Source organism: Chelonia mydas, chromosome 1 (genome assembly GCF_015237465.2).
Source record: "Chelonia mydas isolate rCheMyd1 chromosome 1, rCheMyd1.pri.v2, whole genome shotgun sequence".
Taxonomy (NCBI): Eukaryota; Metazoa; Chordata; order Testudines; family Cheloniidae; genus Chelonia; species Chelonia mydas.
This window is the reverse complement of record NC_057849.1, coordinates 295,235,493-295,260,346: the sequence shown is the minus strand read 5'-3', so window position 1 is coordinate 295,260,346 and position 24,854 is coordinate 295,235,493. Positions and strand designations below refer to the sequence as shown.

Genomic DNA, 24,854 nt, shown 5'->3' with positions numbered 1-24,854 from the left:
TCTCTAAGAATGCACTTGGCAGCAATATTGGCATTTCATCCACCTATCCAAGGAAAATTGATTTTCTCCAGTGCCATGGTGATGAGTTTTCTGAAAGGACTTCTCCACCTGCATCCTCCAGTCCAAGGGCCAGTTTTGGGACCTGAACACAGTTTTAGCAGCTCTACTGGGGCTTCCATTCAAGCGCCTTGCTTCCAATCCACTACATTTCCTGTCTTAGAAAACAGCATTCTTGATGGCCATTACTGCTGCCAGGAGGGTAGGTGAGTTGCTGGTGCTAATGGCAGGGCCTCCTTATGCATATTTCTCCAAGAATAAGGTTATGCTCTGTTCACATCCGAAGTTTGTATGCCAGGTGGTCTCTCAGTTTCATTTGAACCAGGCGGTGTATTTTCCTATATTTTCCCCCAAGCTGCATTCCTCCCCAGAGGAGCAGTGCCTTTAGATGTTAGATGCTGTCTAGCCTTTTATCTGACCAGGACCAAACAATTTCATGCTTTGCCTGGACTGTTTTGTATCATTTGTGGACCGCAGGAAGGGACAAGCAATCTCTTTGCAGACCATCTCTAGATGGACAATGTCTTGTATCAAGATTACATATGAGATAGCATCAGCTACGCCTCCTCAACAGATATGGGCATGTCTGACTAGAGCTTATGCAATGTCTGTAGCATTACTCAATGACATTTCCATATCGGACATTTATAGGGCACCCTCATGGGCGTCCATACATACACTTATGGATCATTACATGATCACTGCTTCTTCCAGAATGGACACTAATGTCAGAAGAGCAGTCCTGTGATCCTTACTCAGATAAACTCCAAGCCCCACCTCCAGATGGGGGTACTGCTCACTGATCACCTAGTTGAAATACATGTCTATATCTACTCGAAGAATATCTATATCTACTCGAAGAATAATAATAAATGGTTACTTACTGTAATTGGGTTCTTTGAGATGTGATGCAGATGTATATTCCACAACCCACCCTCCGTCCCCTGTACTTCAGAGTCTTCCCTGGATGTTCAGTGTGAAGGAACTGAGAGTGATTGGGGCAGTGTTGCCTTATATAGGGGAGGGGCTGTGGACACAAGGCGTGAGCTTTACAGGTACTGGTCCCAAGGTAAAAATCTCCAGCTCTGGCACATGGGGCTCACACACCTACTGGGAATACCTGTCTCCATCACATCTCAAAGAACCACAGTTACATTAAGTAACCATTTCTTCATTGATTTCTGGTCCCACACATCTCTTGTTTATTGGACAAGATCTTAACATAGTCTTGAGTAATATCAGCAAGCCTTTTTGTTCGGACTAATTCAGTCTTTCTTTCTCCTTTTTGCACCCTTTTCCATCAACATTTATTGTTATATGTGATTGGGACCATTTGTAAACTTTTGTCAGTGTTCCCACAGTTGGGTTCACAATAAGGGCATATTTGTCGGGTGAATTATTACAACCGGGGGCTACCCTCTGCCAGGTCTGCTGCCTTTTCATTGGCTGGACATGGGGGAATGGACTCACTGGTTAGTTAGTTAATATTCATGCTGTAGGTCTGACTAAGTGCCCATTTTGGGATCAGGAAGGAATTTTTCCCATTGGACCAAATTGGTAAGAGGGTCTGGTCTGGTGGGTTTCTTTGCCTTCCTTGCAACATCTTGGAGGCACAGTTAGGTTACAGCATTAAGACTTAAAAAGGTTTAACATTAGGAAAGTAAGACGGCTTAGCTTGCCACAACTTGTGGCTGGTGTCCAATGTGGATAAGGATAAAAGGGACCAGATCCCAGCGGTAAATGAGACCTGGGATTGTGATGGCGGACCTTTCACTGATGGGAAAAGGGGAGACCTGAAGTCCTTCCTTGGGAGCCTCTTACCCCTCCATGTGGGGGAGGTGGAGAGTATTCAAAAATTAGCTGAGTCCTAGGGATGAGCCTAGTTATTAGTTCTATAGTGTGAGTTCTGAACACCACAGTGTTAAATGCTTGGTATAAGTGCACAGGAGGCAGGGCACATAATCCCCCTCTTCACTGTTAAATAAAATGTCCGTCTGCTTAAAATTCATCCCAAGTGTCTGTTCATTCACTTTCATGTATCTATCCCTTATTAAAGAGGGCTAAGCATTCAGAAGCAAAAGAACACGAAGAAACATATGAAGACAGAAGAGCCTCTACAAGAGCTCAGGGGGAAAGTTCCTTTTTAAAAAAAATGATTTATATGTAAAATGGACTGCAAAAGAAGCTTCATTTGGTCATCCTCAGCCTGTCTCAGACTGAGACCCAGATCCTGCAGTGAGATAAAGGCAGGCAGACTCCTGCACCTGTGTGGATTTCATTGCAGGCCTGGATTGTAGGTCTCCTTTGATAATTTGCCTATCATTCCAGACTAGAACAATCCCTATGTGTCCTTCACACACAAACATGTCTTCAAGATTCTGAAAGTCACATCCGATGAAGTGGGCTGTAGCCCACAAAAGCTTATGCTCAAATAAATTTGTTAGTCTCTAAGGTGCCACAAGTACTCCTGTTCTTTTTGCGGATACAGACTAACACGGCTGCTACTCTGAAGTCTGATCCTTGGTCTGCTTCTGGGACAGTGCATCTATGCACTGCCCCTTACATGGAGCTTGTAAAATGTAGTTAGGTATTCATGAAAAAATCATAGATACCAGTTTTCTAAACTGGAACACCAAAATACTCACTACAGATGTTTTTTTTTAATGCTTAGATTTACTACTGGAAAGTCCAGAGTTTATCTAAACGAAGGCGGCGGCATGTGGAGAAAAAGATTCTGACATTCAGTGGAAACAAGACGCATGGAATGTTGCCAGGACTGGAGCCTTATAGTTCTTACAAGCTGAATGTTAGAGTTGTTAATGGTAAAGGGGAAGGACCAGCAAGCCCTGACAAATTATTTAAGACTCCTGAAGGAGGTATGAAATGAGAAAATTAAGGTATAAAGCTAAGCTTAGTAAGTTCAAAAATAGCATGTTGTAAAATTGTTATTAAATTTTAAACTTTCTTGGGTAGTTTAGAAATAAAATTGGGGGTTTATAGTAGGCACAATATTAAACATTATGTTTTTATGTACAAAAGTGAAAGCAAATGTAAGGATGATACAGAAGTTATGCCAAAGTATTTTATAAGACATTCTAGTGCAAAATACTTAGCATTTACCATATATTCTTCTTACAAGTTCCCAGCTCACCTTCCTTTTTGAAGATTTCTAATCCAACACTGGACTCTCTGACTTTGGAATGGGGTCCACCTACTCACCCAAATGGTGTTTTGATAGCATATACACTAAAGTTTCAACCAAGTAAGTAAATAATTGTAAATTCAAAAAACCTGTCTCAGACCACCCACCTGTGGAATACTAATTTATATCTTTAATTCAGTAGTTATTTCACAATTTACAACAACTGTGTGGTATACCTTTATAAATTACAAATAAATCATGCTGAATTTTATATTTGTTAAAATATGGTAAAGGTTGATCTACATTGACAATAGTCCCAAGTGGAAGAGTTCATCCTCTGGGCTACAACTGTGGGATTTTTGGTTTTTTATTTATTTGTACTTCTCTACAGTGAATTGATCCCATGCTTCATCCCAAAATGCAAGTAAAAGCTGATGTGTAATTGTCAGCTAAGCAATAAACAAGTCAAGAAATACCCTCTCAATCTAGACTGGAAAGCCACTACCCTGTCCTCCTTCAGATCCCCACTTCTACCATGATGTCTACAGTAAATAGCCAACTGACCATGGTTAGGCAGGTAGCTGGTGTTATCAAGATTTTTATTTTATTTACATCTTAGAACTAAACCCCTCAAAAACCAAAAACTTTTGAATGACTCAAATCCATAGAATCATGGAATATCAGGGTTGGAAGGGACCTCAGGAGGTCATCTAGTCCAAACCCCTGCTCAAAGCAGAACCAATCCCCAACTAAATCATCCCAGCCAGGGCTTTGTCAAGCCTGACCTTAAAAACTTCAAAGGAAGGAGATTCCACCACCTCCCTAGGTAACGCATTCCAGTGTTTCACCGCCCTCCTAGTGAAAAAGTTTTTCCTAATATCCAACCTAAACCTCCCCCACTGCAACTTGAGACTATTACTCCTCGTTCTGTCATCTGCTACCACTGAGAACAGTCTAGATCCATCCTCTTTGGAACCCCCTTTCAGGTAGTTGAAAGCAGCTATCAAATCCCCCCTCATTCTTCTCTTCCGCACACTAAACAATCCCAGTTCCCTCAGCCTCTCCTCATAAGTCATGTGTTCCAGTCCCCTAATCATTTTTGTTGCCCTCCGCTGGACACTTTCCAATTTTTTGCAGTGTGTAGCCCAAAACAGGACCCAGTACTCCAGCTGACACCTCACCAATATCGAATAGAGGGGAACGATCATGTCCCTTAGTCTGCTGGCAATCCCAATGCTTATACATCCCAAAATGCCATTGGCCTTCTTGGCAACAAGGGCACACTGTTGACTCATATCCAGCTTCTCTTCCACTGTAACCCCTAGGTCCTTTTCTGCAGAACTGCTGCCGAGCCATTCGGTCCCTAGCCTGTAGGGGTGCATGGGATTCTTCCTTCTAAGTGCAGGACTCTCCACTTGTCCTTATTGAACCTCATCAGATTTCTTTTGGCCCAATCCTCTAATTTGTCTAGGTCCCTCTGTATCCTATCCCTACCCTCCAGCATATCTACCGCTCCTCCCAGTTTAGTGTCATCTTCAAACTTGCTGATGATGCAATCCACACCATCCTCCAGATCATTAATGAAGATATTGAACAAAACCGACCCGAGAACCGACCCTTGGGGCACTCCACTTGATACAGGCTGCCAACTAGACATGGAGCCATTGATCACTACCCTTTGAGCCCGACAATCTAGCCAGCTTTCTATCCACCTTATAGTCCATTCATCCAGCCCATACTTCTTTAACTTGCTGGAAAGAATACTGTGGGAGACCGTGTCAAAAGCTTTGCTAAAGTCAAGGAACAACACGTCCACCGCTTTCCCCTCATCCACAGAGCCAGTTATCTCGTCATGGAAGGCAATTAGATTAGTCAGGCATGACTTGCCCTTGGTGAATCCATGCTGACTGTTCCTGATCACTTTCGTCTCCTCTAAGTGCTTCAGAATTGATTTCTTGAGGACCTGCTCCGTGATTTTTCCAGGGACTGAGGTGAGGCTGACTGGCCTGTAGTTCCCAGGATCCTCCTTCTTCCCTTTTTTGAAGATGGGCACTACATTAGCCTTTTTCCAGTCGTCCGGGACTTCCCCCGATCACCATGAGTTTTCAAAGATAATGGCCAATGGCTCTGCAGTCACATCCTCCAACTCCTTTAGCACTCTTGGATGCAGCGCATCCAGCCCCATGGACTTGTGCTCATCCATCTAATTGTCCTCCCCCCTGCATTCCTTCCATTTATTTGTCACATCTACTTCATATGTTTCTGTCTTAAATTAGATGTTAAGTTTTTTGTGGCAAGAACTGTTTCTCTGTATGTACGATATGTGCTTGACACTGCCTTGGGCTCCTGGGCGCAATGTAATTCTTATAAATGATAGCAGAAATACAGTATTGTTACTCTAATAAATATATTTAGGGTGACCAGACAGAAAGTGTGAAAAATCAGGACGGGGATGGGGGGTAATAGGAACCTATATAAGAAAAAGACCACAAAATCGGGACTAACCCTATAAAATCGGGACATCTGGTCACTCTAAATACAGTTGAGCTTTCTGCTATGGTCATGATAAATATCTGACATGTAGCATATATCATACACTTGGATCCCTTTATAAAATTTCCTAACTGATTGATGTTATACTAACATATATCAAATGTATAGGTTTCAGAGTAACAGCCGTGTTAGTCTGTATTCGCAAAAAGAAAAGGAGTACTTGTGGAACCTTAGAGACTAACCAATTTATTTGAGCATAAGCTTACAAAAGCTTATGCTCAAATAAATTGGTTAGTCTCTAAGGTGCCACAAGTACTCCTTTTCTTTTTATCAAATGTATAGTAATCACTTCATCCACCACTGGAGAGCAGAGAGCTCTGTGATAAAATGTAACAACAGTGGCTTAACAGAACACGGTACCATTACACAACACTTACAGGATAGAAAGTACTCTGCCCAGTTGATGCGTATGGGGAATATAGGTAGGCAGAATATAATTTTGCAAAAATTTTCAGATTTATCATGACTACAAATGGTCTGGAACTGTTTCATATATTTTCTGAAAGACTGAGCCCCTAAGAGTCATTTTGTTTGTCTTTCAAGTACAGTTGAAAAGTAACGACCACTTTTACTATGTGCGTACAAACATGTGCATGGCTGGCATCTGTGATTTGGGGCGGGGTGCTGGGAGACCCTGCCCACAGTGGTCTGACTGTGGCACTGGCTACTGCCGAGAGGCAAGGGGACCCTGACCCTGAGAGGGAAGAACGGGAGCTGGTCACCCTCCTCAGGCAAAGCAGTCCGCCGTGTCTTTGCATAAAAATATATAGTTCTCTGGGGGGCCACCTCTGCTTGGCAAGAGATAAATAGGAGAGTGAAGGGAGAAACCTGTACAGCAGGGGGCAGCACCCATGACCCCACCCTGCCCTGGGGCAGGAGGCAGACCCCAGGAGAGGGGCACCTTGATGATGAGCAAGGAGGTGGCATGGTTAGAAGCCTAGGGGTGGGAAAGGCCCAGGCTGACATATTCAAACTTGGCAGCAGTGATGAGCTCCTCAGTGGGGACCTGCAGGTTGCAACTGGCCAGGACTTCCAGGGCAGGGCAGGCTGTTCTGGGCAAGCCAGGTGATTTCAGTCTCTGATTAAGGGGGGATTCGAAGGGGCTGAGGCAGAGAAGCTGGGAGGCAGTGGAGCCCTGCCCCCCTCGCGAACTGTTCTGGAGGGAGACTGGGGGTCCCCACAGCTGGGATTGAGGGGGGCTATGCCACAGATCACCCCACATGGCTGCATGAGGCTCCGGCAGCCAGAAAAGATGGTCAGCTCTACCCTAGGAGCTGTGAGACTATGATGGAGGGGCCCTGACCCCCCTACCCTCCAAGCATGGGGATCAGAAAGAGGGCCTGGCAGGAGGGGGCGAGGGTTACAGCAACTGGCATGAGTTCTTCCTGTGCCCGCACTTGGTCTGCAGGCCACTTGGCCATCTCAAACACCTTGTGCACCCCATCCTTCGTCCTGGTTGAGCACTCCAGGTTGCCAAAGGCATATTTAATTCATTATCAATGTGAAGAGAAGACTTCCATCTGCTGCATCACAAACACTCCTTCATGTACAGCCGGAGTTTTCTTTGCTGATATCTCCTAGAGCAACAGCCTACGCCTGACCCTGCATAGCTAATGTAATATGAAAGATGTCAGTACTGAGGGACTCTAGCTGCAGGTTCATCTGAGTGTTTTTTTATTGTTTAGTTGATAATTGCACATACATACCTTTTTATTATCTTTTGAAAGGAAGCATGGATCAGTTGTCAAAAAATAAAAAACCTGTTGGACCATATATAACATTCACATATGTTCATATATTTACAGTTTCTGAATGTTCAGGTAAAATATGGTTAATATAAAAAAAACCCTAGTGGCAACATGATGCTTGTCCTATTTGGAATATTTTATTCTCTGCCTGGTAACAGTATGGGGTTCATTTGACTGTGAAATACATGTGGGTGTGTGGGCAATTTATCAGTATTAAAATAAAAATGCACTAGATATATGTATAAAATACGTATTTTACTTGACTATTGATAAATTACAAATGTGTGCTTCAATAATGACAGTAATGAGGACCTTTAATCACATAATCATCTACTGATATCAGAAAGTATCTTAACTTTGAATTCATTCCAAGATTGCTTCTCACTCAGCCCTGCCGTTGGGATGCACTTGTCTCAGGCGATGCACCTAGAACCATTTTGAGCCATATGTCCCTCCCACATAAAAAACTCCCAGCTGCCTCAATTTCTGTTGAACTGCTGCAGTAGTTTGGCACCAGTTAGCAATCATTTAACTATTTTTGTCCCAACATTTGGTGTGTTTTATTCTTAGGTAGTTAGTTTAGCATATGCATTAGCTTTTATTAGTTTTTTAGGATAAATTTTTCAAAAGCACGTAAGTCCCATTTTCAGAAATGACACAGGTGTCCCAGTTTCATAAGTGACTTTCAAAGTGACTTAAACTCCTAAGTGCCTGAAGGTCAGATTGTTCAAAGGCATTTAGGCACCTAACCTACGTGGACATTTTTGAAAATCCCACTAGACAACTATCTTCATCCCTAGGCCCTTAAATACCTTTGAAAATCTGGCGCAAAGTCATTTTTCAAAATGGGGCTTAAGCTCCTAAGTCACTTAGGTGCTTTGGAAAATGTTGCCCTTAGTCTTTTTACTGGTAAAAATACCTCCCTGTCTCCCTGCCATTCTCAGGAGGGAGTAAACTGGACCTTATGCCCCATTACACAGCCACGCAAGCCTAGCCTCTGTCCAGCATATAGCTGATTTAGCAAGTCAGATAGCAGAAGTTACGGTATTTATCATTTCTGGAATCTGAAAATGAACAGCACTGTAGAGAAATTTGAAAAGAAGGTCAGTACCTGGTTATAAAAGTTTTTAATTTACACAACTGTAATATAGTTGAATATCTTCAATATTCAAAGATAAACCATCTAACTCTTTATGCTTTTTTCACAATGACAGTTAACAGCACTCATGAATTAGGCCCCTTGATAGAGATCAGAATTCCTGCAAACGAGACCAGCTTGATATTAAGTAATTTAAATTACAGCACACGATACAAGTTTTACTTTTATGCACAAACATCAGTTGGATCTGGAAGTCAAATAACTGAGGAAGCAGTAACAATTATGGATGAAGGTAAGCTGGGTATGTATAAAGAAAGGCCATTTAAGTTTAAAGAATCCTACTCGTTTTATTCAAAATGTTAGTACTTTTTCCTTGCTGAAGCAATCTTTATTAAAAATTATCTAGTGAATACCTAGTTTTAGTGTGTACTAATATAAACTATTTAAAACAGATTTTAAAGAAAAGATGTGCAAAATTTTTCTACTACAACTGACACTTAAAATAATTGGTATAAAAAGCCACATCTGTATATCACTTTCCTTAGAAGATCTAGGCTACTTGCTTTTCTGGGCTAGGCTGTGCCTTTCAAAATTTCATGCAACTTTACATACTCTTAAGTGCCTTCCCCCAGTCATCTATACTATATCTATATTATTCTGCTTCCATGACCTCTTCTGGTCACAGGTAAAATACTTTGTTCTGGTTATTATCCTTCGTCCAGTGATAAAGTCATGAAATGCTGCCTGCTACAGTTTGGCTAGTAGAAAATCTATAAAGTCTAAAACAATACAAATCTCTAAGTCACAATAACTTATATGTAGTCTAAACGTTTTGTCATGGGCCTAATAGGAACATGGGTGTACTGTAAATGTAGTACCACAGCTAAGACCAAGACTAGCCCAGTATATGGTCACCAGTTAAAGAGTCTGGTGTTAATTTAGGAGTGAGAGTATCTCTTTACAAGCTTATGTTGTTTTAGGAATTTTATATTCAGGATCTGGTACAGAATTCTTCTGTTGGGAGTGCTATCCTTAAAAATATTATGGAAATTCAATTTAAATCATTAAAATCACTCTGGAAACTTTGTGATGTGGCCTTTGATAATTTTGCACACCTCTAATATTAAATTCTGTTTTATTGCAAGCTTTAGATTTACTTGTTTCATACTTGGTAAGCTTATAGTTTGTTGAAACTGATATAAATTGGTTGGTATGAAACTCAGTAGATCTAGTAGGTGTATTCTGGTTATATCATAAAATGTAACTTTTTTAAAAAAGTGAATGTTAACAAGCATGAACAGTAAAGATTAATAAATGCATGTATATTAACTTTTAGAATAATCTATCAATGTTCAGCATAAGTATGTATTTAATTTCTTACTCCATTGATCTAATACATTTCACTTACAGCATGCTTTTATGACAATTTATATTTATATATATGTTCCCTCTGGTGTTGTATCTAATTATATAGTGTCCTATTTTTATTTTCCCCCATTAAAGCTGGTATTCTCCCTCCTGCTCTAGGTGCAGGCAAAGGTAAAATAAAACTCTGCATGATTTTGTAAGTGTGTGGATTTTTGCGGTGTTATAAATGGGGAAATTTCTGCTGGTAAGGAGAGAAAACACTGGCCTATATTTTGTTGTATTAACTATTAATTGATATTGAGGGAACGGTTTATTTAATAGGCTGCCTTTCTGATAAAGATGCACTCTACATATTTTGCATATTCTGCTACAAAGTTCCAGAGGAATTTGTTAGCTTTACTTCAGCAAAGTCTAATTCTTTCTCTGCATTATGAAGTTGTATAGCACTGTCCTGTGTGTTCAGGGTCTAGGCGCAGTTTCACCCTCTTACTAGCATGGGGTAAACAGGCATTCTTTCCCGCAAGCTTACCTACCTTATAGAGGTGAGCCTTTATGGGTACGTTTGTACAGCCCACGGCGGGGTCTCTGAGCCCAGCTCGACAGACTCAGGCTTGCAGGGCTTGCACTACAGTGCTAAAAACAGCTGTGTAGTGATTTGTGGAGGGCTGGAGCCAAGCCCCATCCCTCTGCCTAAGCTTCAGAGCCTGAACTCCAGCCCAGGCCCCGACACAGCTATTTTTAGCGCAAGCCTGAGTCTGTCCATCTGGGCTCTGAGACTGACTGCTGCTTGCTGTGTAGATGTACCCAACAACTGATATTGAAAGGACTCTGCCGAGCATAGGTACTCAAACTAGGGGTGCTTCTGTACCCTCTGGTTTGAAGTGGTTTCCATCACATACAGGGTTTACAGTTTGGTTCAATGGCTTTCAGCATCCCCACTATAAAAACTGTTCTAGCACCTATGCTGCCAAGTTTATGTTATCTGGGAAGAGGAACATCCTTTACTCCTGGGGGAATTCTGCTGACTTTCTGATGGGGAAGCAAAGGGAAGTAATAAGAGTGGTCATGCGACCCTCCCGAGCAGTATGTTCTGGGTTCCCAGGGAAGCTGGCAGAGAGAGAAATCACTGTAGGGCAGTGGGAAAGACCCGGCTGGTGGCTCCTACCCTGCGCCAGGCTCAGCTCCTAGTCCTGGCTGGACTCGGGAGGACAGGAATTCCTCTTCCCCTGCACGGCACCCCCAGATTTCTCCCTCTGCTGCAGGAAGCTCTGCAAACTCCCCACCACCACCACCATCACCCCGCTACCTGCACGCATCGCTCCTCAGCTGCAGGAGGAGGGATCCCAGTATGGTACCCCCATCCACCCAACCTCCATGCATCCAGACCCCCTCATACCCAGACCCTCCCGCTGAACCTCACCCCCACCGCACTCAGAACCTCCCCCCAATGAGCCCCGCTCCCCCTGCACCTGGACTAGCCCGACGAGTCACCCACACCCAGATCCCCACCCCACCAAGCCCCAAGCAGCTGCACCTGGATCCCCACTCCCTCAGAATCTGGACCCCCCCCCACTAAGCTCCCCACACCTGGACCCCCCTGCTGAGCTCTATCCCCCCACTCTGAGACCCAACTGCCTTCACCTGGACCCCCCCTGCAGAGTCCCACTACCATTGCACCCAGAACCCCCCAACAACCCCCTGTGCATCCAGATCCCCCCACAACTGAATCCACTACTGAGCTGCCTGCACCTAGATTGCCCCACACAGAACCCTCTCAACCCACACCTGCATTCCCCCCACTAAAGCCTTCCACACTTGGATCCTGCCTTGCTGAGCCTGCCTGCCCACACAGAGGGGCAGGGCCCTGGGGTGTTTCTGGAACAGGCCCGGTCCTTGCACTGTGTCAGGGTTGGGTGCAGCCTCACCATTGAGTCCATGTCCTGGGGGTGGAAGGGAGAGGAGCTGCACAGTGATCTCCCACCTCTGTGCAGCCAGTGGCCTCTGTTCCCCAATGCCATGCTGGAGCCTCCACATTTATTTGACAAATAAAATTTGCAGAATTTAAAAATATTGTGTGCAGAATTTTTATTTTTTGGCACAGAATGCCCTCAGGAGTAATCCTTGTTCTGAACCCTGGTCACTGTTGTCCATTCAGTCAACTTTCATTCACTTACAAATTAAATATGGATAGGAGGTAGATTACTGACAGCACCTTAAGTGACCTTCTCTTCTGCTATATGTCTGTTCACAGAAAGAGGGCATAGAGGAGGTATCAGGTTGAACATACAGGCAACAGCTTTCTTTGTCTCCCTTTTCTTTTCTTTCTCAGGCACACAAATTTTATGACTGAGCACTCAGAGCTATTTCCTTCAATTGTTGATCTATTGCTTGAGGCACATGTTCATCTTTGGCCTTGGATTCAGCTCTATTTATTCCTTTGTGAGGTAGCTGGTCCCTTTGTCAGACACAGCATTGCCTTTGTGCAGAGTTCTTGAAGATAATACCTTCCTATTTTGTGCATTTTCGCGTGTATAGTTCTTGTAATAGCTTTGGAAAAGGGAAGCAATTGAGACAGTAGATAAGAGCAGAGCCCATTGTATGCATTTTCAATAAGCAGCTCTAAACATTTTAATGTAGTTATGAGTCGTAAAGATGTCTATGTATATGAGTGATTTAACTATACAGTTTACTGTGAGGACATAATTAACTCTGATGAAACATCCCTGTTTCCTAAGGAAAAGTAAGTAGATACTCAGAATATGGGAGTCATAAATACCTAGGTGTGCAGTATCCTATCAAACATTTTCATACATTTGACAATATAAAGACATTGTCCAGTGGAAACTATATCTATAGCAATCAGATATGTTTAATGATGTCCATTAGTGAAGAACATACTTCAATTCTAATCCAGTATCAGGTGACTCAGACAAATTTGATTTAAAGTGTTTATACTCTGAAATCAGATTTATAAACATGGTATCTTCGTACAACAAGTGTGTTCCTGTTGTGTATACAGCTTACTTTAACAACAGTTTCTTTTTGCTGCTTTTTTACTCCATTTATCACTGGAAGGTCAACACAGCTGGGAGCAAGGGAATTGGATTCTTGTTCTTCTTGGTCATCATAAACTAAGTCCCAAGGAGTTCCCACTGTACAAACCCACTGAAGGAAAATTAGATTCCACATGTATAACTGCGGGTCTAATTTCAATCTTACTTTGAAAAAAAGTCTCTAGTTCTTATGATTTCAACAAAAACTTTGAAAACATGAACCAAATATAACAGAAGCCAAGACATCCAAGTAAGTTCTCAGACAACCTGAAATGACAGCGGTGAAATGTTAGCTGCCCCTTTCATCTCAATGGGCATTAACTCAGATAGTAATGATGATGATTGGTATGTCAACATGGTTAACTGTTTCCACAGCTGAGACAGCAACACTTGTTTTTTCCCCCCATTAAGGAGGAGCTAACTCCAAGGAGCCCAGCAATGCATTGAACCCCACTGATGTAGAGCCAAGCCCCAAAAGCCCAGTAGACCATGTGATCCAGTTTTCAGCATCTGCACAGTCTTTTGAAAACAGCATCTCATTTTCTCATCTCAAGTGGGTGGAGCTTATTTTCCGAGCAGAGCTTGGAAAAGTACAACTATTCTTTGTTTTTCCTACTTGACCCCCTGAAGACAAGCACATTTGTGGTGCAAGTCAACGGGACAAGTCCCATGATTCCATATTCCATCCCATGAACCACACCTTAAAATGCAGAATCAAGCAAAGCTATAGTAAACTAAGGATCTTTACAATTCCTCAAACTTTTTACGATAGTCTCAAAATAAACCCTCTGCCTTCTGAGCCAATACTTCTCTTACTGTCTCTCCAAACAGAAGTGAACTCTGAAATGGACTGTTTCTATACTACTGTTTCTAATCTTTTAAACAACCACAGTATCCTTGTTTTCTCCGTTTCTCTTAGCTGTTGATTGCTAAACTTGAGATTCTTTAAATTACCTCTAGCTGGATTGGTCAGATCTGAATGGTAGTGCGTGTCAGGAGAAGATGACTGCTTCAGGCATCCCAGAATTTTTTAGATCAAAACTAAGAGAAGCAATTGCTCTGCAATTTTCACATAAGGTAAAATAGACCTTTTAAATAGAAAAAAGAAAAAAGGAGCGTTGGGGGAAGAGATGGTTTCCTCACCCTGCTGTGAGAAGTTAGAAAGACAGAATAGTGCAGCAATTTAGAGAAAGTAAAAGGGAGAAGAATTGTTCAAACTTAATATACTGTACATATGAACTCCCATAACCAGATTCTCAGGGCTGGATAGATTATTACATCAAGTAGGCAGCCTTGGCAGACCATACATAATTGAGCTCTCATTCCCTTCAATATTTCCACTCTCAAGAATCCTTAAACAAAAACCAAACAAAACAAGGGAGAGGCAGGAGATTCAACACTCCCTTTGTCATGCAAATCTGCCTTTCCCCCCACCTGCCCAGATCATTGAAGAAGGAAACATAGTCTTCACTTAACTGGATAAATCACCCTGTCACAATGGGTTTACTTTCCAAATTACACTTACATGATCTTTGTCTTTCCTAACCCTGTTCTGTTTGACCTTCTCCATGACTTCTGTTTACTCAGAATATGCAGCTCCTTATAAAGGTGATTTTGTTTTGAGAAACAGCTGGTTAAAATGCATGCATCTAAAAACTGCATATATAAAACACACACACCACATAAAATATTGGCACTTAGGAGGTAGGTAACTACATAAATGTGTAATTGATGCTTCTTTTGCAATCCATCAACTGGCTGGACTTGAGGCTACTGAAATAAAAGAGAAGATTATCGACAGAGAAGCTGGATACATATACATTATTGAAGCAACTGGAAATAAATCATTGTAATTACTTGACTTCAGTCCCACCTAGCACCTTCTATCATCAGGTCATATAAATAGGTCATTAAGGAAGGGAGAGAGAATGAGATTTGAGGAACCAGCAAGATAAATACCACCAGAGCATATGGGATACTGACTTAACATTCACAGAGAGGCACAATTATTTGCATAATCTTCAACATCATTAGCATCAAATACGAACACTTCTAATCAAACAAATACATTAGGATAGTATCTTATTTTCTGTATTAATCCCAAATGATGATCATTTTTTAAAATATTATTTCTGTTGTTGCAAAAAGATAACGTGGGCACTGAGTCTGAAACTACCCCTTTTTGATTGTATCACTTGCATATACAATATGTAGCTGTTTGCTGTGGACTAAAAATCATTCTCAGCAGCAGTCCTGTTTCTTACTTTCAGCTAGAGTGTTGGTCATCTCAGGAGAAGCATCAGCAAACTTGTGCTTGCAGTAGGAGAAGAGACCACTTATTAAGGATGGTCCTGTTGTTAGGGCACTTGCCTGGGGCTCAGGAGACCCAAGTATGATTCCGCGCTTTCTCACAGGCTTCCTGCCTGACACTGGGCAAGTCACTTAGTTTCTCTGTGCCTCAGTTCCCCATTTGAAAAAAAAATGGGGCTAATGGTACTTCCCTACCTGAGAGGGTTCTTATGAGGAGACAATACACTGAAAAATTATGCAGTGCTCAGGTACCAAGATAAGTACTTAAGATAGATTTCCTGCACACTCAGCCTTTTCTCCAATATGACTTGTTGTTGCTAGTTGTTTTCTCCTCAGACCCCAAATCAGGAGGTATTTAGTATATGGAGAAGAGCACCAGTCTGGCCCGGATAAAAAGCCACTCATGAGCCCTTAGCTCACATGTGGAGTACTGTAGTGGAATTGCCTTTACAGGAGCTTGTGAAACCGTAAAAGAATGCCTGATTAGTCAGACAGTTTGGTCTGTAAAATTAGTTATGCCTTAATTACTTTGTTTTTCCTTCAGCTAAACTCTATATTCAGACCCTTACCATCTCCTATCTTGATTACTGTAGCATCCTTCTTCTCTTTGGCTTCCCAGACACCATTGTAGTCTACCTCCTTTATTCCATATAAAATGCTTCAGCTAAGATCATGTTCCCTGCTCCCTCTTTCAGTCCCTTCAGGGGGCTCCCCCTCCTTTGCCATATCAAGTGCAAGTTTCTTGTCCTTGTCTTCAAGGCTCTGCATAACTCTGTCCTAGTATCTTTTTGTATTACTCCCTTCCACTGGTTCCATCAATGAGGCCAGATTTAACGCACTGTTAATGTCTCTATGCTTTCCTCCATCCAGTCCCTATGTGTTGAACACCCATCAGGAGCTGGTCAATAAGGCAACTTCATTCTCCTTATTCAAATCCCCCTTGAATACTCATAATAATTGGGAGAGTAGACTAGAGAAGACAGTAATGACTTCTTGGTAATAGCATGCAATCATTGCTTCCTTGCCATAACTTTTCATGGTCCAGAAATCAGACAATTTTCATATGAAACTAGATAGACGTGTAACAGGAAGGTGACTTTCCTGCGGCTCTCTACTAGTAGAATATCATCTCAGCAACTCACATAGCATGAGAGTAGCCTAATACTTGCATCTCCTAATTCTAAAAAGCAATGCACTCTTGTTGTTGCACAGGGAAATGAGTTTCATTGTGCAATAGCTGTCTTTTAACAAAAATTCACTTTCACACAATTCTTTGTTTGCCCAGTCAATTCGTGGCAGAATCTACTACCTGTCATCTTTTCTTGCTTTATATTCTTGAGGCTATTCCTCATCTACCTATAATTTTGCAACAGTGCCTCATAAATGGCAGGTCTTATCAACAGGGCAATAAACCAAAATAGCATGATGCAGTTGTATAGACATATTCAACATAATTTCACTCTACAGAAGTCTGGAGATGTATATTTCCTTCTCAACCCAGCACTTTCTTCATGGAGTAGTAGTGTACTACTGCAGGACTCAGGGATTTGAGGATCCATCTGAAGTCATGTTTGATGGTGAGTTTGTCACATGATTAGATCATTCCTGAGGGAATTTAATTAGCTATTCAGTTGAACTAAATATTGAAGAAATTATCCACCTCAGTTTTAAAACTTTGTTTTATCTCATTACTAATCTTACCGACTGTGTATTCTATGTGTAGGTTAGTTATCTAGAGGAACAGTGTTAGTGAATGGCTTGAACGTTATACATGGCTATGCAGAGAGAATAAAAACAGTGGTTGTCATTGATTTTAAAAAGAGATTATTATTAGTTAGGTCCTATTATTTAGGTCCTCTGATCCTACAATTAGATCCAAGCAGGTGAATGTTTGTACCCAAGAGAGTTCCATTGAAACTAGTGGGGCTCCAGACCGTGCTTCCCATTGCAGGATTGGAGCCATGGTCACTGATTGATGCCAGCTATATTTTAGCATCATATCACTGCTACAGAGTGGTTAACAGAGATTAGTTTGTTGGAGGTAGCTGAACAATAATCAATCAGCCTGTGTAAACTGGTTCACTTCATAGTAATCCAGTTTCTTCTTTGTGGCACAAATGTACTATCAAATTACTGCTTGTACAGCACTATTGTATAGTTGCAGGGGCACAGAATTTAATGCACATTTACTCTCTTACTGAATAGGCATTTCTTCACAAGAGTACTAAGCTTTTTTTTTTTTAACCCGTTGGCACCAGTACAGTTTCAGAGCTCCTGCCAATTGTTTTTTATGCATTGGTGATGAGTGCTGAGAAACCTCTGTTTTCAGAGCCAAAGGTTAATTGCCATTAGAGGTGTGCTGACCCAGAAAGCTAGAATTTGGATAGATTTACGACAGACTCTGGGTGTTCAACCACTCAGATCCCTGGCTTTTATCACCTCAGGCTGCAGAAATCATATTGTATTATGTAACATGCAGTATCATACACCATGAGAACATGGTGCATGAGACAGACTTTAAAAAACAAACAAATCCCCCCAATTTTTCTAAAACATATGAAAAAATATGTCAATTAATTAAAAAAAGGACGGGTATAAAATTAATGATCCTGTGTAACTGAACTCTTTCTTCAAAATACTGTCTTCAGTAAGAAAAACCTAGAAAAGAAATCTGAACAATTAGTAAACAAGGAAGACCCTGTAAAAATAACCATTTATAAGAATCAGATGAGAGAATATGTGGAGAATTTGAACATAAATCAGACAGCTAGGTTGATATTGAACCTAAAGTACAAAGAGAATGAAGAACAGAGGCAACTTGGCCACTGTCTACAATTACGTATACAAAGAGAATTTACCAATGCCAGAGGGAATTTAACCTAGCAGTTCTAGCAGTCTAATTAGATCAAAAGCTCTAAACTGAAGTTGGAGAAGTTCAAAAAGGAAGAAAGATGCAAATTTTTTACAGGGAATGTAATTAGCGATTGGAATAGTCTGCCAAGTGATATAGTAGATTCTTTATCATTTGGAGTCTTTAAATCAAGATTAGAAATCTCTAGAAGACATGGTCTAGTTCAGCCACAAGTTATAAGACTTGATGAAAAGTTTATTGGGTGAAATTCTGTGGCCATTATATACACAAGGTCGAAGTATTTGACCATAATCAACACTTCTGCCCTTAAAACCTACAAAAAAACTTACTGTTCCTTTGACAATTATTTTTAAAAAATCATTGACAACTTTGGAGAGACCAGAATATTGCAGGAAAAAAAAGAGGTACCACTTTACCCGCACCCCCCCATCAAAGAGTGCTATCGTGACAATTGCCATCCTGTAAGTCTTTTATCCCAGTACATGAATGAAACAAATACTAAGGACCAGACTGTGGCTGACCCCTGTTCGAGTGCGCAAATGAGTAAGGACCATTATGTATCTTGCATGCTGCCAGTGCCAGGCACAGTCCCAGTCGCTGCACTCTCCTAAGTTCAAAGACTGCTCAGTATTAGCTCACTGTATGCTCTAGCTACCTCAAAGTGGGTATGGAAGAGTCAGGACTGCAGCCTAATGTCCTTATATATATGCATCATGATGGTATGTGATCATGTAATTAAAAACTGTTTCCCCAGGCAACAATAAATCTGGCATTTGCTAACTTTTGACTACTTGATTTTGAAATCTAAATTTCCTTTTTTAATGTAGATTTTTTGGGTTGGGGTTTGGTTTGGGATGTAATATATACAGTATAGCGTGGCTGAGAGATGATTTGGGAAGGCACGATAAAAGTCGACCAAAACTTTAATGAGGTAAACAAGAAGTATGGGAGGAAGAAGAGTAATGATGTGGTTTGATAGTGTGCTGAGGGATTTAACTAGAACTAGTCTGATGAAATGAAGACAATAAAACAGTAATATAAATACAGTATCAGGAAAAATTTCCTGACATGGAAATTATTAGGCTGTGGAATAATCTCATGAGAGAATGAGAATAAACCCCCTCATTATACTGGATTTAACAGCTGTAAATGAATTGCAAGGAACTCTCCTGCATTGTGAGGTAGAGGGATTGGCTCATCTTTTATCACAAGAATCTTTCTCTCTTCAATACTTGTATGATGAAAAGGATCTTGCCAAAAGAGTGGCTTAAAGAAAAAGACTATTTTAAACCACTGTTGTAATTACTGTAAAAATGTTGTTTTTTAAATCATTTAGTTACTTTGTACATCTTTGAGAGATTTACAGAAAGAATGATCCCAAAGGAGTTTGTATGTAATTTTCCCTCTCACCTTGCAGCTAGAAGTACTGTATGAAATGGTTTCAGAGTAGCAGCCGTGTTAGTCTGTATTCGCAAAAAGAAAAGGAGTACTTGTGGCACCTTAGAGACTAACCAATTTATTTGAGCATAAGCTTTCGTGAGCTACAGCTCACTTCATCGGATGTATGAAATGGGTATTTCAGATTTCAAGCCCCTCTAATTTAACAACCTGACTTGATACCCATTGAAGTCAATGGGATTGTTTCCATTGACTTCAGTGGTCATTGGATCAAGTCCTAAATGAGTTCATCTGTTATTGCAGAGTTATGGTGCAGCAGATAATTACAAGTTCTTGCAGTAGCTATTCAGGTGTTTATTTCACATTAGTGAATTAAGTGTTTTACTAAAGTGATATTTAAGGAGAGACTGCAGGTGTTACTTCTGCTCTAAACTGAATAAAGGTATGGTCTTGCTTTAATGGATCAGTTTTGTCCGTTTATGAATAGGTGTAAGACGTGAATTTCAGTTAGGAATCCTGTGTTGTAAGCTCTTTCTTGTTCCTTTGTATACTTTTATGATGCAAACAAGGTTCTGTAGTAGTAGTTTCTTATGTTTTTTAGAGATACTAAGATGTGGAAAGGACATAGAAGGGTAAGAATGTTAGCCCAGTAAACAAAGAACAAACAAAGAAGCAGCAAGAAGATACAGATGATACTTTTTAATTGACTAAATTAAACTCAAATTGGCCAACCGTTAAGAACCACAATGACTTCTGCAGACTATGGAAAATAACAGATGTAGTTTTAGGGTGTAATTTGAACCTTACAATGAAAGTATGAGAGAGTGAAACAAAGGGGAGCTGCTTTTTGGTTTGGTTTTGTTGGTTTTTTTAATTATTTTGGTGTGTGGGGGCAGAAAGAGAGTTAAAAATATATTTAAATACTGGACATCAGATCATGTTTTCCTGGGATTACTTGCACAAGTCAGATAAACAGGATTTTGCTGCAGGGTTGGGTGTGGAATGCCAGTGTGTTACATGTGATCCTATATCTTTCAACAATGAACTTTAAAAATATTAATAACTTTTCAGAGAAAATAATTAATTTAAATTTTCTGTGCCTTAAAGGATGGTAACATTTTCTTACCAGTTTCACTATTATTTTCACTCTGAACAGATCATCCACAAACATATTCCTCATAAGTGTATTACTGGAATGAGGCATTTTCTCTTTAGATTTAAATTGGGGAATTAATTTCACAAACTAAAAGAGAAAACTTAGAATGAGATTTTCATAAACGTCTTTAATATTATGAATATTTTTAGAAATTGGCTACCTGCAGCACATTTTGAATGAATTGCATTATTCTTCAAGATGTAGAAAGCAACTCCATAAATATTAGATCCTCTGAGTTAACAGAGTTATGAACATGGGAAAATAATAAACTTGGCAGGATTTTAAAAAAGTGTGATAGCACCTGAGAATTGCACCATCAAGATCTTTTGGCCTGTTTGCAAAACAAATTTCAGACATATTGTCATTTACAATTTAATAATATTAATTTGGCAAAGATTGAGTGCCCTCATATTTGTGAATCTAATTTGTAGAGTATTAGATTTCAGAGTAACAGCCGTGTTAGTCTGTATTCGCAAAAAGAAAGGAAGACTTGTGGCACCTTAGAGACTAACCAATTTATTTGAGCATGAGCTTTCGTGAGCTACAGCTCACTTCATCGGATGCATACTGTGGAAATTACCACTATACATACAGACACCATAAACAGTAGCTCCTCCCACCCCACTCTCCTGCTGGTAATAGTTTATCTAAAGTGATCATCAAGATGGGCCATTTCCAGCACATGCATCCGATGAAGTGAGCTGTAGCTCACGAAAGCTCATGCTCAAATAAATTGGTTAGTCTCTAAGGTGCCACAAGTCTTCCTTTCTTTTTTTTTAGAGTATTAGACTGTCTGGTTCCACATGAGGGGTGAAATCCTGGCCCTATTGAAGTTAATGGGAGTTTTTCTATTGACTTCACTTGGACTAGGATTTCCCCGATGGTATTTTGTTGGCCTTTGAGAAGCATTCTTGGTATTATCTCTGAGAGAGAGAAAGTGCCTTTTTACTACATGTGGAAACCTCAGTGACAAATAATACTACATTAGCAGAATATCAGCACAGAAACGCAATTTCATGCATTGTTCTCTGAAGGAAAACCGCTTAGTGAATGAATTGGTCTGGATTTCTATTTAGATGGATTTCAGGATGACAAATGTCGTGAAAAAGAATCTATTTACTTAATAGCATTGGGTAAACAAGAATACTAAAACCAGTTTCTATTTATGAACAGCCCAATTGAAGAACTGTAAAGTAAACATACTGATTTAAAAGAAGTGAGCCAAAATATAGCTAGTTAAGGGTCCACAAGAAACTGGTCCTACTCATTGCAATCAAATGCCTTCTCCTCATCCAGGAAAAGCGCCACATGTTGAATGGAATGTCTTTTTGCCAGTGTTTATAAGATAATACCATAATATCCATAATTCTTATCCATGAATCTTTCTTGGCTATGCAAAATATTGATTTCTACCCTTCACACCAGAATATTTTGGTAGTAATTACACCAATATGTGGTTCTTCCTGGTTTTTTCAAGTAGTACAGTCATTTTCATGCAGTAATGAGCTTTTGAAGTGTTGGGCCTCTGTTTCTCTTTTTTGTTTAACCACCCACTTTATATTTTTCAAAAACAGAAACAAAAAACATCCACTTTCGACTGGGTCCAGATTTACTATATAAGGTCTGAATTAACACCTGGATGCTATAACCTACGATTTCAGAAGTGTCCACTTATTTTGGGTACCTCAATTTTAGGGTTACCAACTTGAAACATGAAGGGCCTGATTTTCTGAGTTGCTCAGCACCGCAATTTCCACTGAAGTCAGTTGGAGTTGTGGATGCTAAGTGCCTCAAAAATCAAGTTCCTAGGTATTTTGAGGCTGGACAACAAAAATTGAGCTATCCAGACTAAATGGAAAATTGAAAATGTAGGTCTCCAACTCCTAAATCATAGAAATTAGAGAGAGAAAAGTATAATATCTCCCAAAGATTCTCAAGGAGTGTGTAGGATTGTCAAACCTCACTCAATTTTCCAGAACCAGAAAAAGATTGTATGGCTCTTGTTTTTTTCCCTTGAAGTTAGTGTCTACATACTGATTACTTGCTTTTCAAGAATGGGTTAGAATTAATACAGATTAACTAGAATCTAAAAATAGTTAATTGCTTTTTTTGGTGCAGGAGAGTTACTATTGATGGCTAAATTGTCAATAGAGTATTTAAAATAAAAGTCTGAAATGTTAATTATGATTATTTAAGAAATGTTCTTCTATAAATGTCAGGGTTTAGCACATCTGTAATCTGGCTTGCTTTCAGAGTAATTTACATTACCCTGTCCTTTTCATATTTTATCAAGTAAAATTATTTGTAAAGAAACCTGCATGAACTTAGAGTATGCATGCGTTGGTTCACTTAACAGGTAAGCTTCTGTTATCTGCTGTGTTGCTTAAACATTATTTTCCTATGTAAAACTGTTTTTACTCTTTTTATGTTTCTTCTTTTCTATTACCTCTGGTGATGAAGGATACTCAGAAACCCTTTTTGCAACATCCCCTGTCATACATACTGTTCATCCAACATTCTATAAGGGTATTGTGATCCTTTTTATCATTATAAATTCAGTAGAGATAGTTGAAAAGCAAAATTCTATGCAGGGCCAGCAGTGAGGAATTTGCAAAGTCTATGAAATACCACATGGAATCAAGGAAATTGTGTACCTGCATTACAATATATCCTCTCCTGCAGTTCCCAGGACTGAGTGACCTGTAGAATGCTCTTCACTTTTCAGCTGTCTGCATTGTACTTCAAGAGATTTAAACAATAGTATTTTCCAGGGCTTTGGCAATTTGGTATTTTAAAGGGTTTGGCAATTTTAGTGGTCTAGGCCATGCCAGTAGAGTTCATAGACTTAGTTCTAATTTAATAGTGTAGTGGCTACCTGCTGTTCAACTACCGCATGTGCTAATGCTGTAATTTAGTCACTAATTTTCAATAATGGTAACAATGAGTATGTATGAACCGTACATTCCATATATGTGGTCCAAATTAGCATAGTGGTTTCTTAAGATAGATTTTATTATATGCATGGAGCCACAATTTCATATTTTGCTTTGTTTTTCTATTGTGTATTCAGTGCGACCAGTTTACCCAAGGATCAGAAATGTTACGGCATCTGCTGCTGAGACCTATGCCAATATCAGTTGGGAGTATGAGGGACCAGATCATGTGAACTTTTATGTTGAATATGGTGTAGCAGGCAGTAAGAAGTCATTTCGTTTAATTATTCTAAATGCTGAGATACATTTTAAAATATTTTAATAACTGAATTTGGCATATATAGATCTAGCTTTATTGATAGCTTTTTAAATGTCTAGAAAAATATCTTTTAATTTGATCTAGCAGATTGTGTCATATTAATATAGTAATAAAAATTGCTGCTCTTCAGGATACATGATGCTTAGAAAATAAGCCTTTGTTCCCTTGTGTTACTTTATCAACTCTTGTGAACAAGAACCATTACTACCTTTAACTGCCTGAAGCTGTTGATCATGCAGTGATTACAATCCTGCAGTGAAAATTTATTGTAGTGGTTCTATTAAATGTCCTAAGAAAATTACAGTGACAAAAATACATATATCAAAATAGAAAAGAATCAAACAAAAACAAATCTTGTTAAGTTATCCCTTAAAATAGCAGCAGACAAATAGCATATTAGGAACAACAAACTTCTACCTAGACATTAGCATGTAGTTAATAACAAAAATAAAGCTCCAACCTTCTGTAAGAGCAATTTGATTTAGTTCTCATTATGCATTAACATTAAGATGCTGAGTTGATAAAATGGAGATACTTCCAGTACACTGTCCTTATTAAGTGGTGAATAAATGCCAAAGACAGTGTACAGTAGAACCTCAGAGTTACAAACACCAGAGTTACAAACTGACCAGTCAATCACACAGCTCATTGAGAACCAGAAGCATGCAATCAGACAGCAGCAAAGCAAATACAGTACAGTACTGTGTTAAATTTAAACTACTGAAAAAAAAGGATTGTTTAAAAAAAGATTAGAGGGGTTAAGGAAACTGTTTCTGTGCTTGTTTCATTTAAATTAAGATGGTTAAAAGCAGAATTTTTCTTCTACATAGAAAAGTTTCAAGTTTC

The 24,854-nt window shown here is 39.9% G+C and overlaps 1 protein-coding gene across 50 annotated transcripts in view; it reads left to right on the top strand.

Moving 5' to 3' along the window:
* The window catches only part of NRCAM (neuronal cell adhesion molecule), a 284,294-nt gene that overhangs the window by 239,018 nt on the left and 20,422 nt on the right, over positions 1-24,854 (top strand). For 12 of the 50 annotated variants that reach the window (XR_005223674.2, XR_005223675.2, XR_006291724.1 and 9 more), the window contains 6 exons: positions 2,729-2,933; positions 3,197-3,319; positions 8,715-8,891; positions 10,103-10,138; positions 23,217-23,282; positions 23,827-23,952. Coding sequence is in view for 47 of the 50 variants with exons in the window: in XM_037888229.2 (XP_037744157.1) it covers positions 2,729-2,933; positions 3,197-3,319; positions 8,715-8,891; positions 10,103-10,138; positions 23,217-23,282; positions 23,827-23,952 (733 nt within the window). In the remaining 3 variants the exon portion in view is untranslated. Of the gene's footprint in view, positions 1-2,728; positions 2,934-3,196; positions 3,320-8,714; positions 8,901-10,102; positions 10,139-23,216; positions 23,283-23,826; positions 23,953-24,854 lie in introns of all 50 variants that reach the window. The other 38 variants (XM_043549421.1, XM_037888357.2, XM_037888339.2 and 35 more) reach the window with 8 other exon arrangements.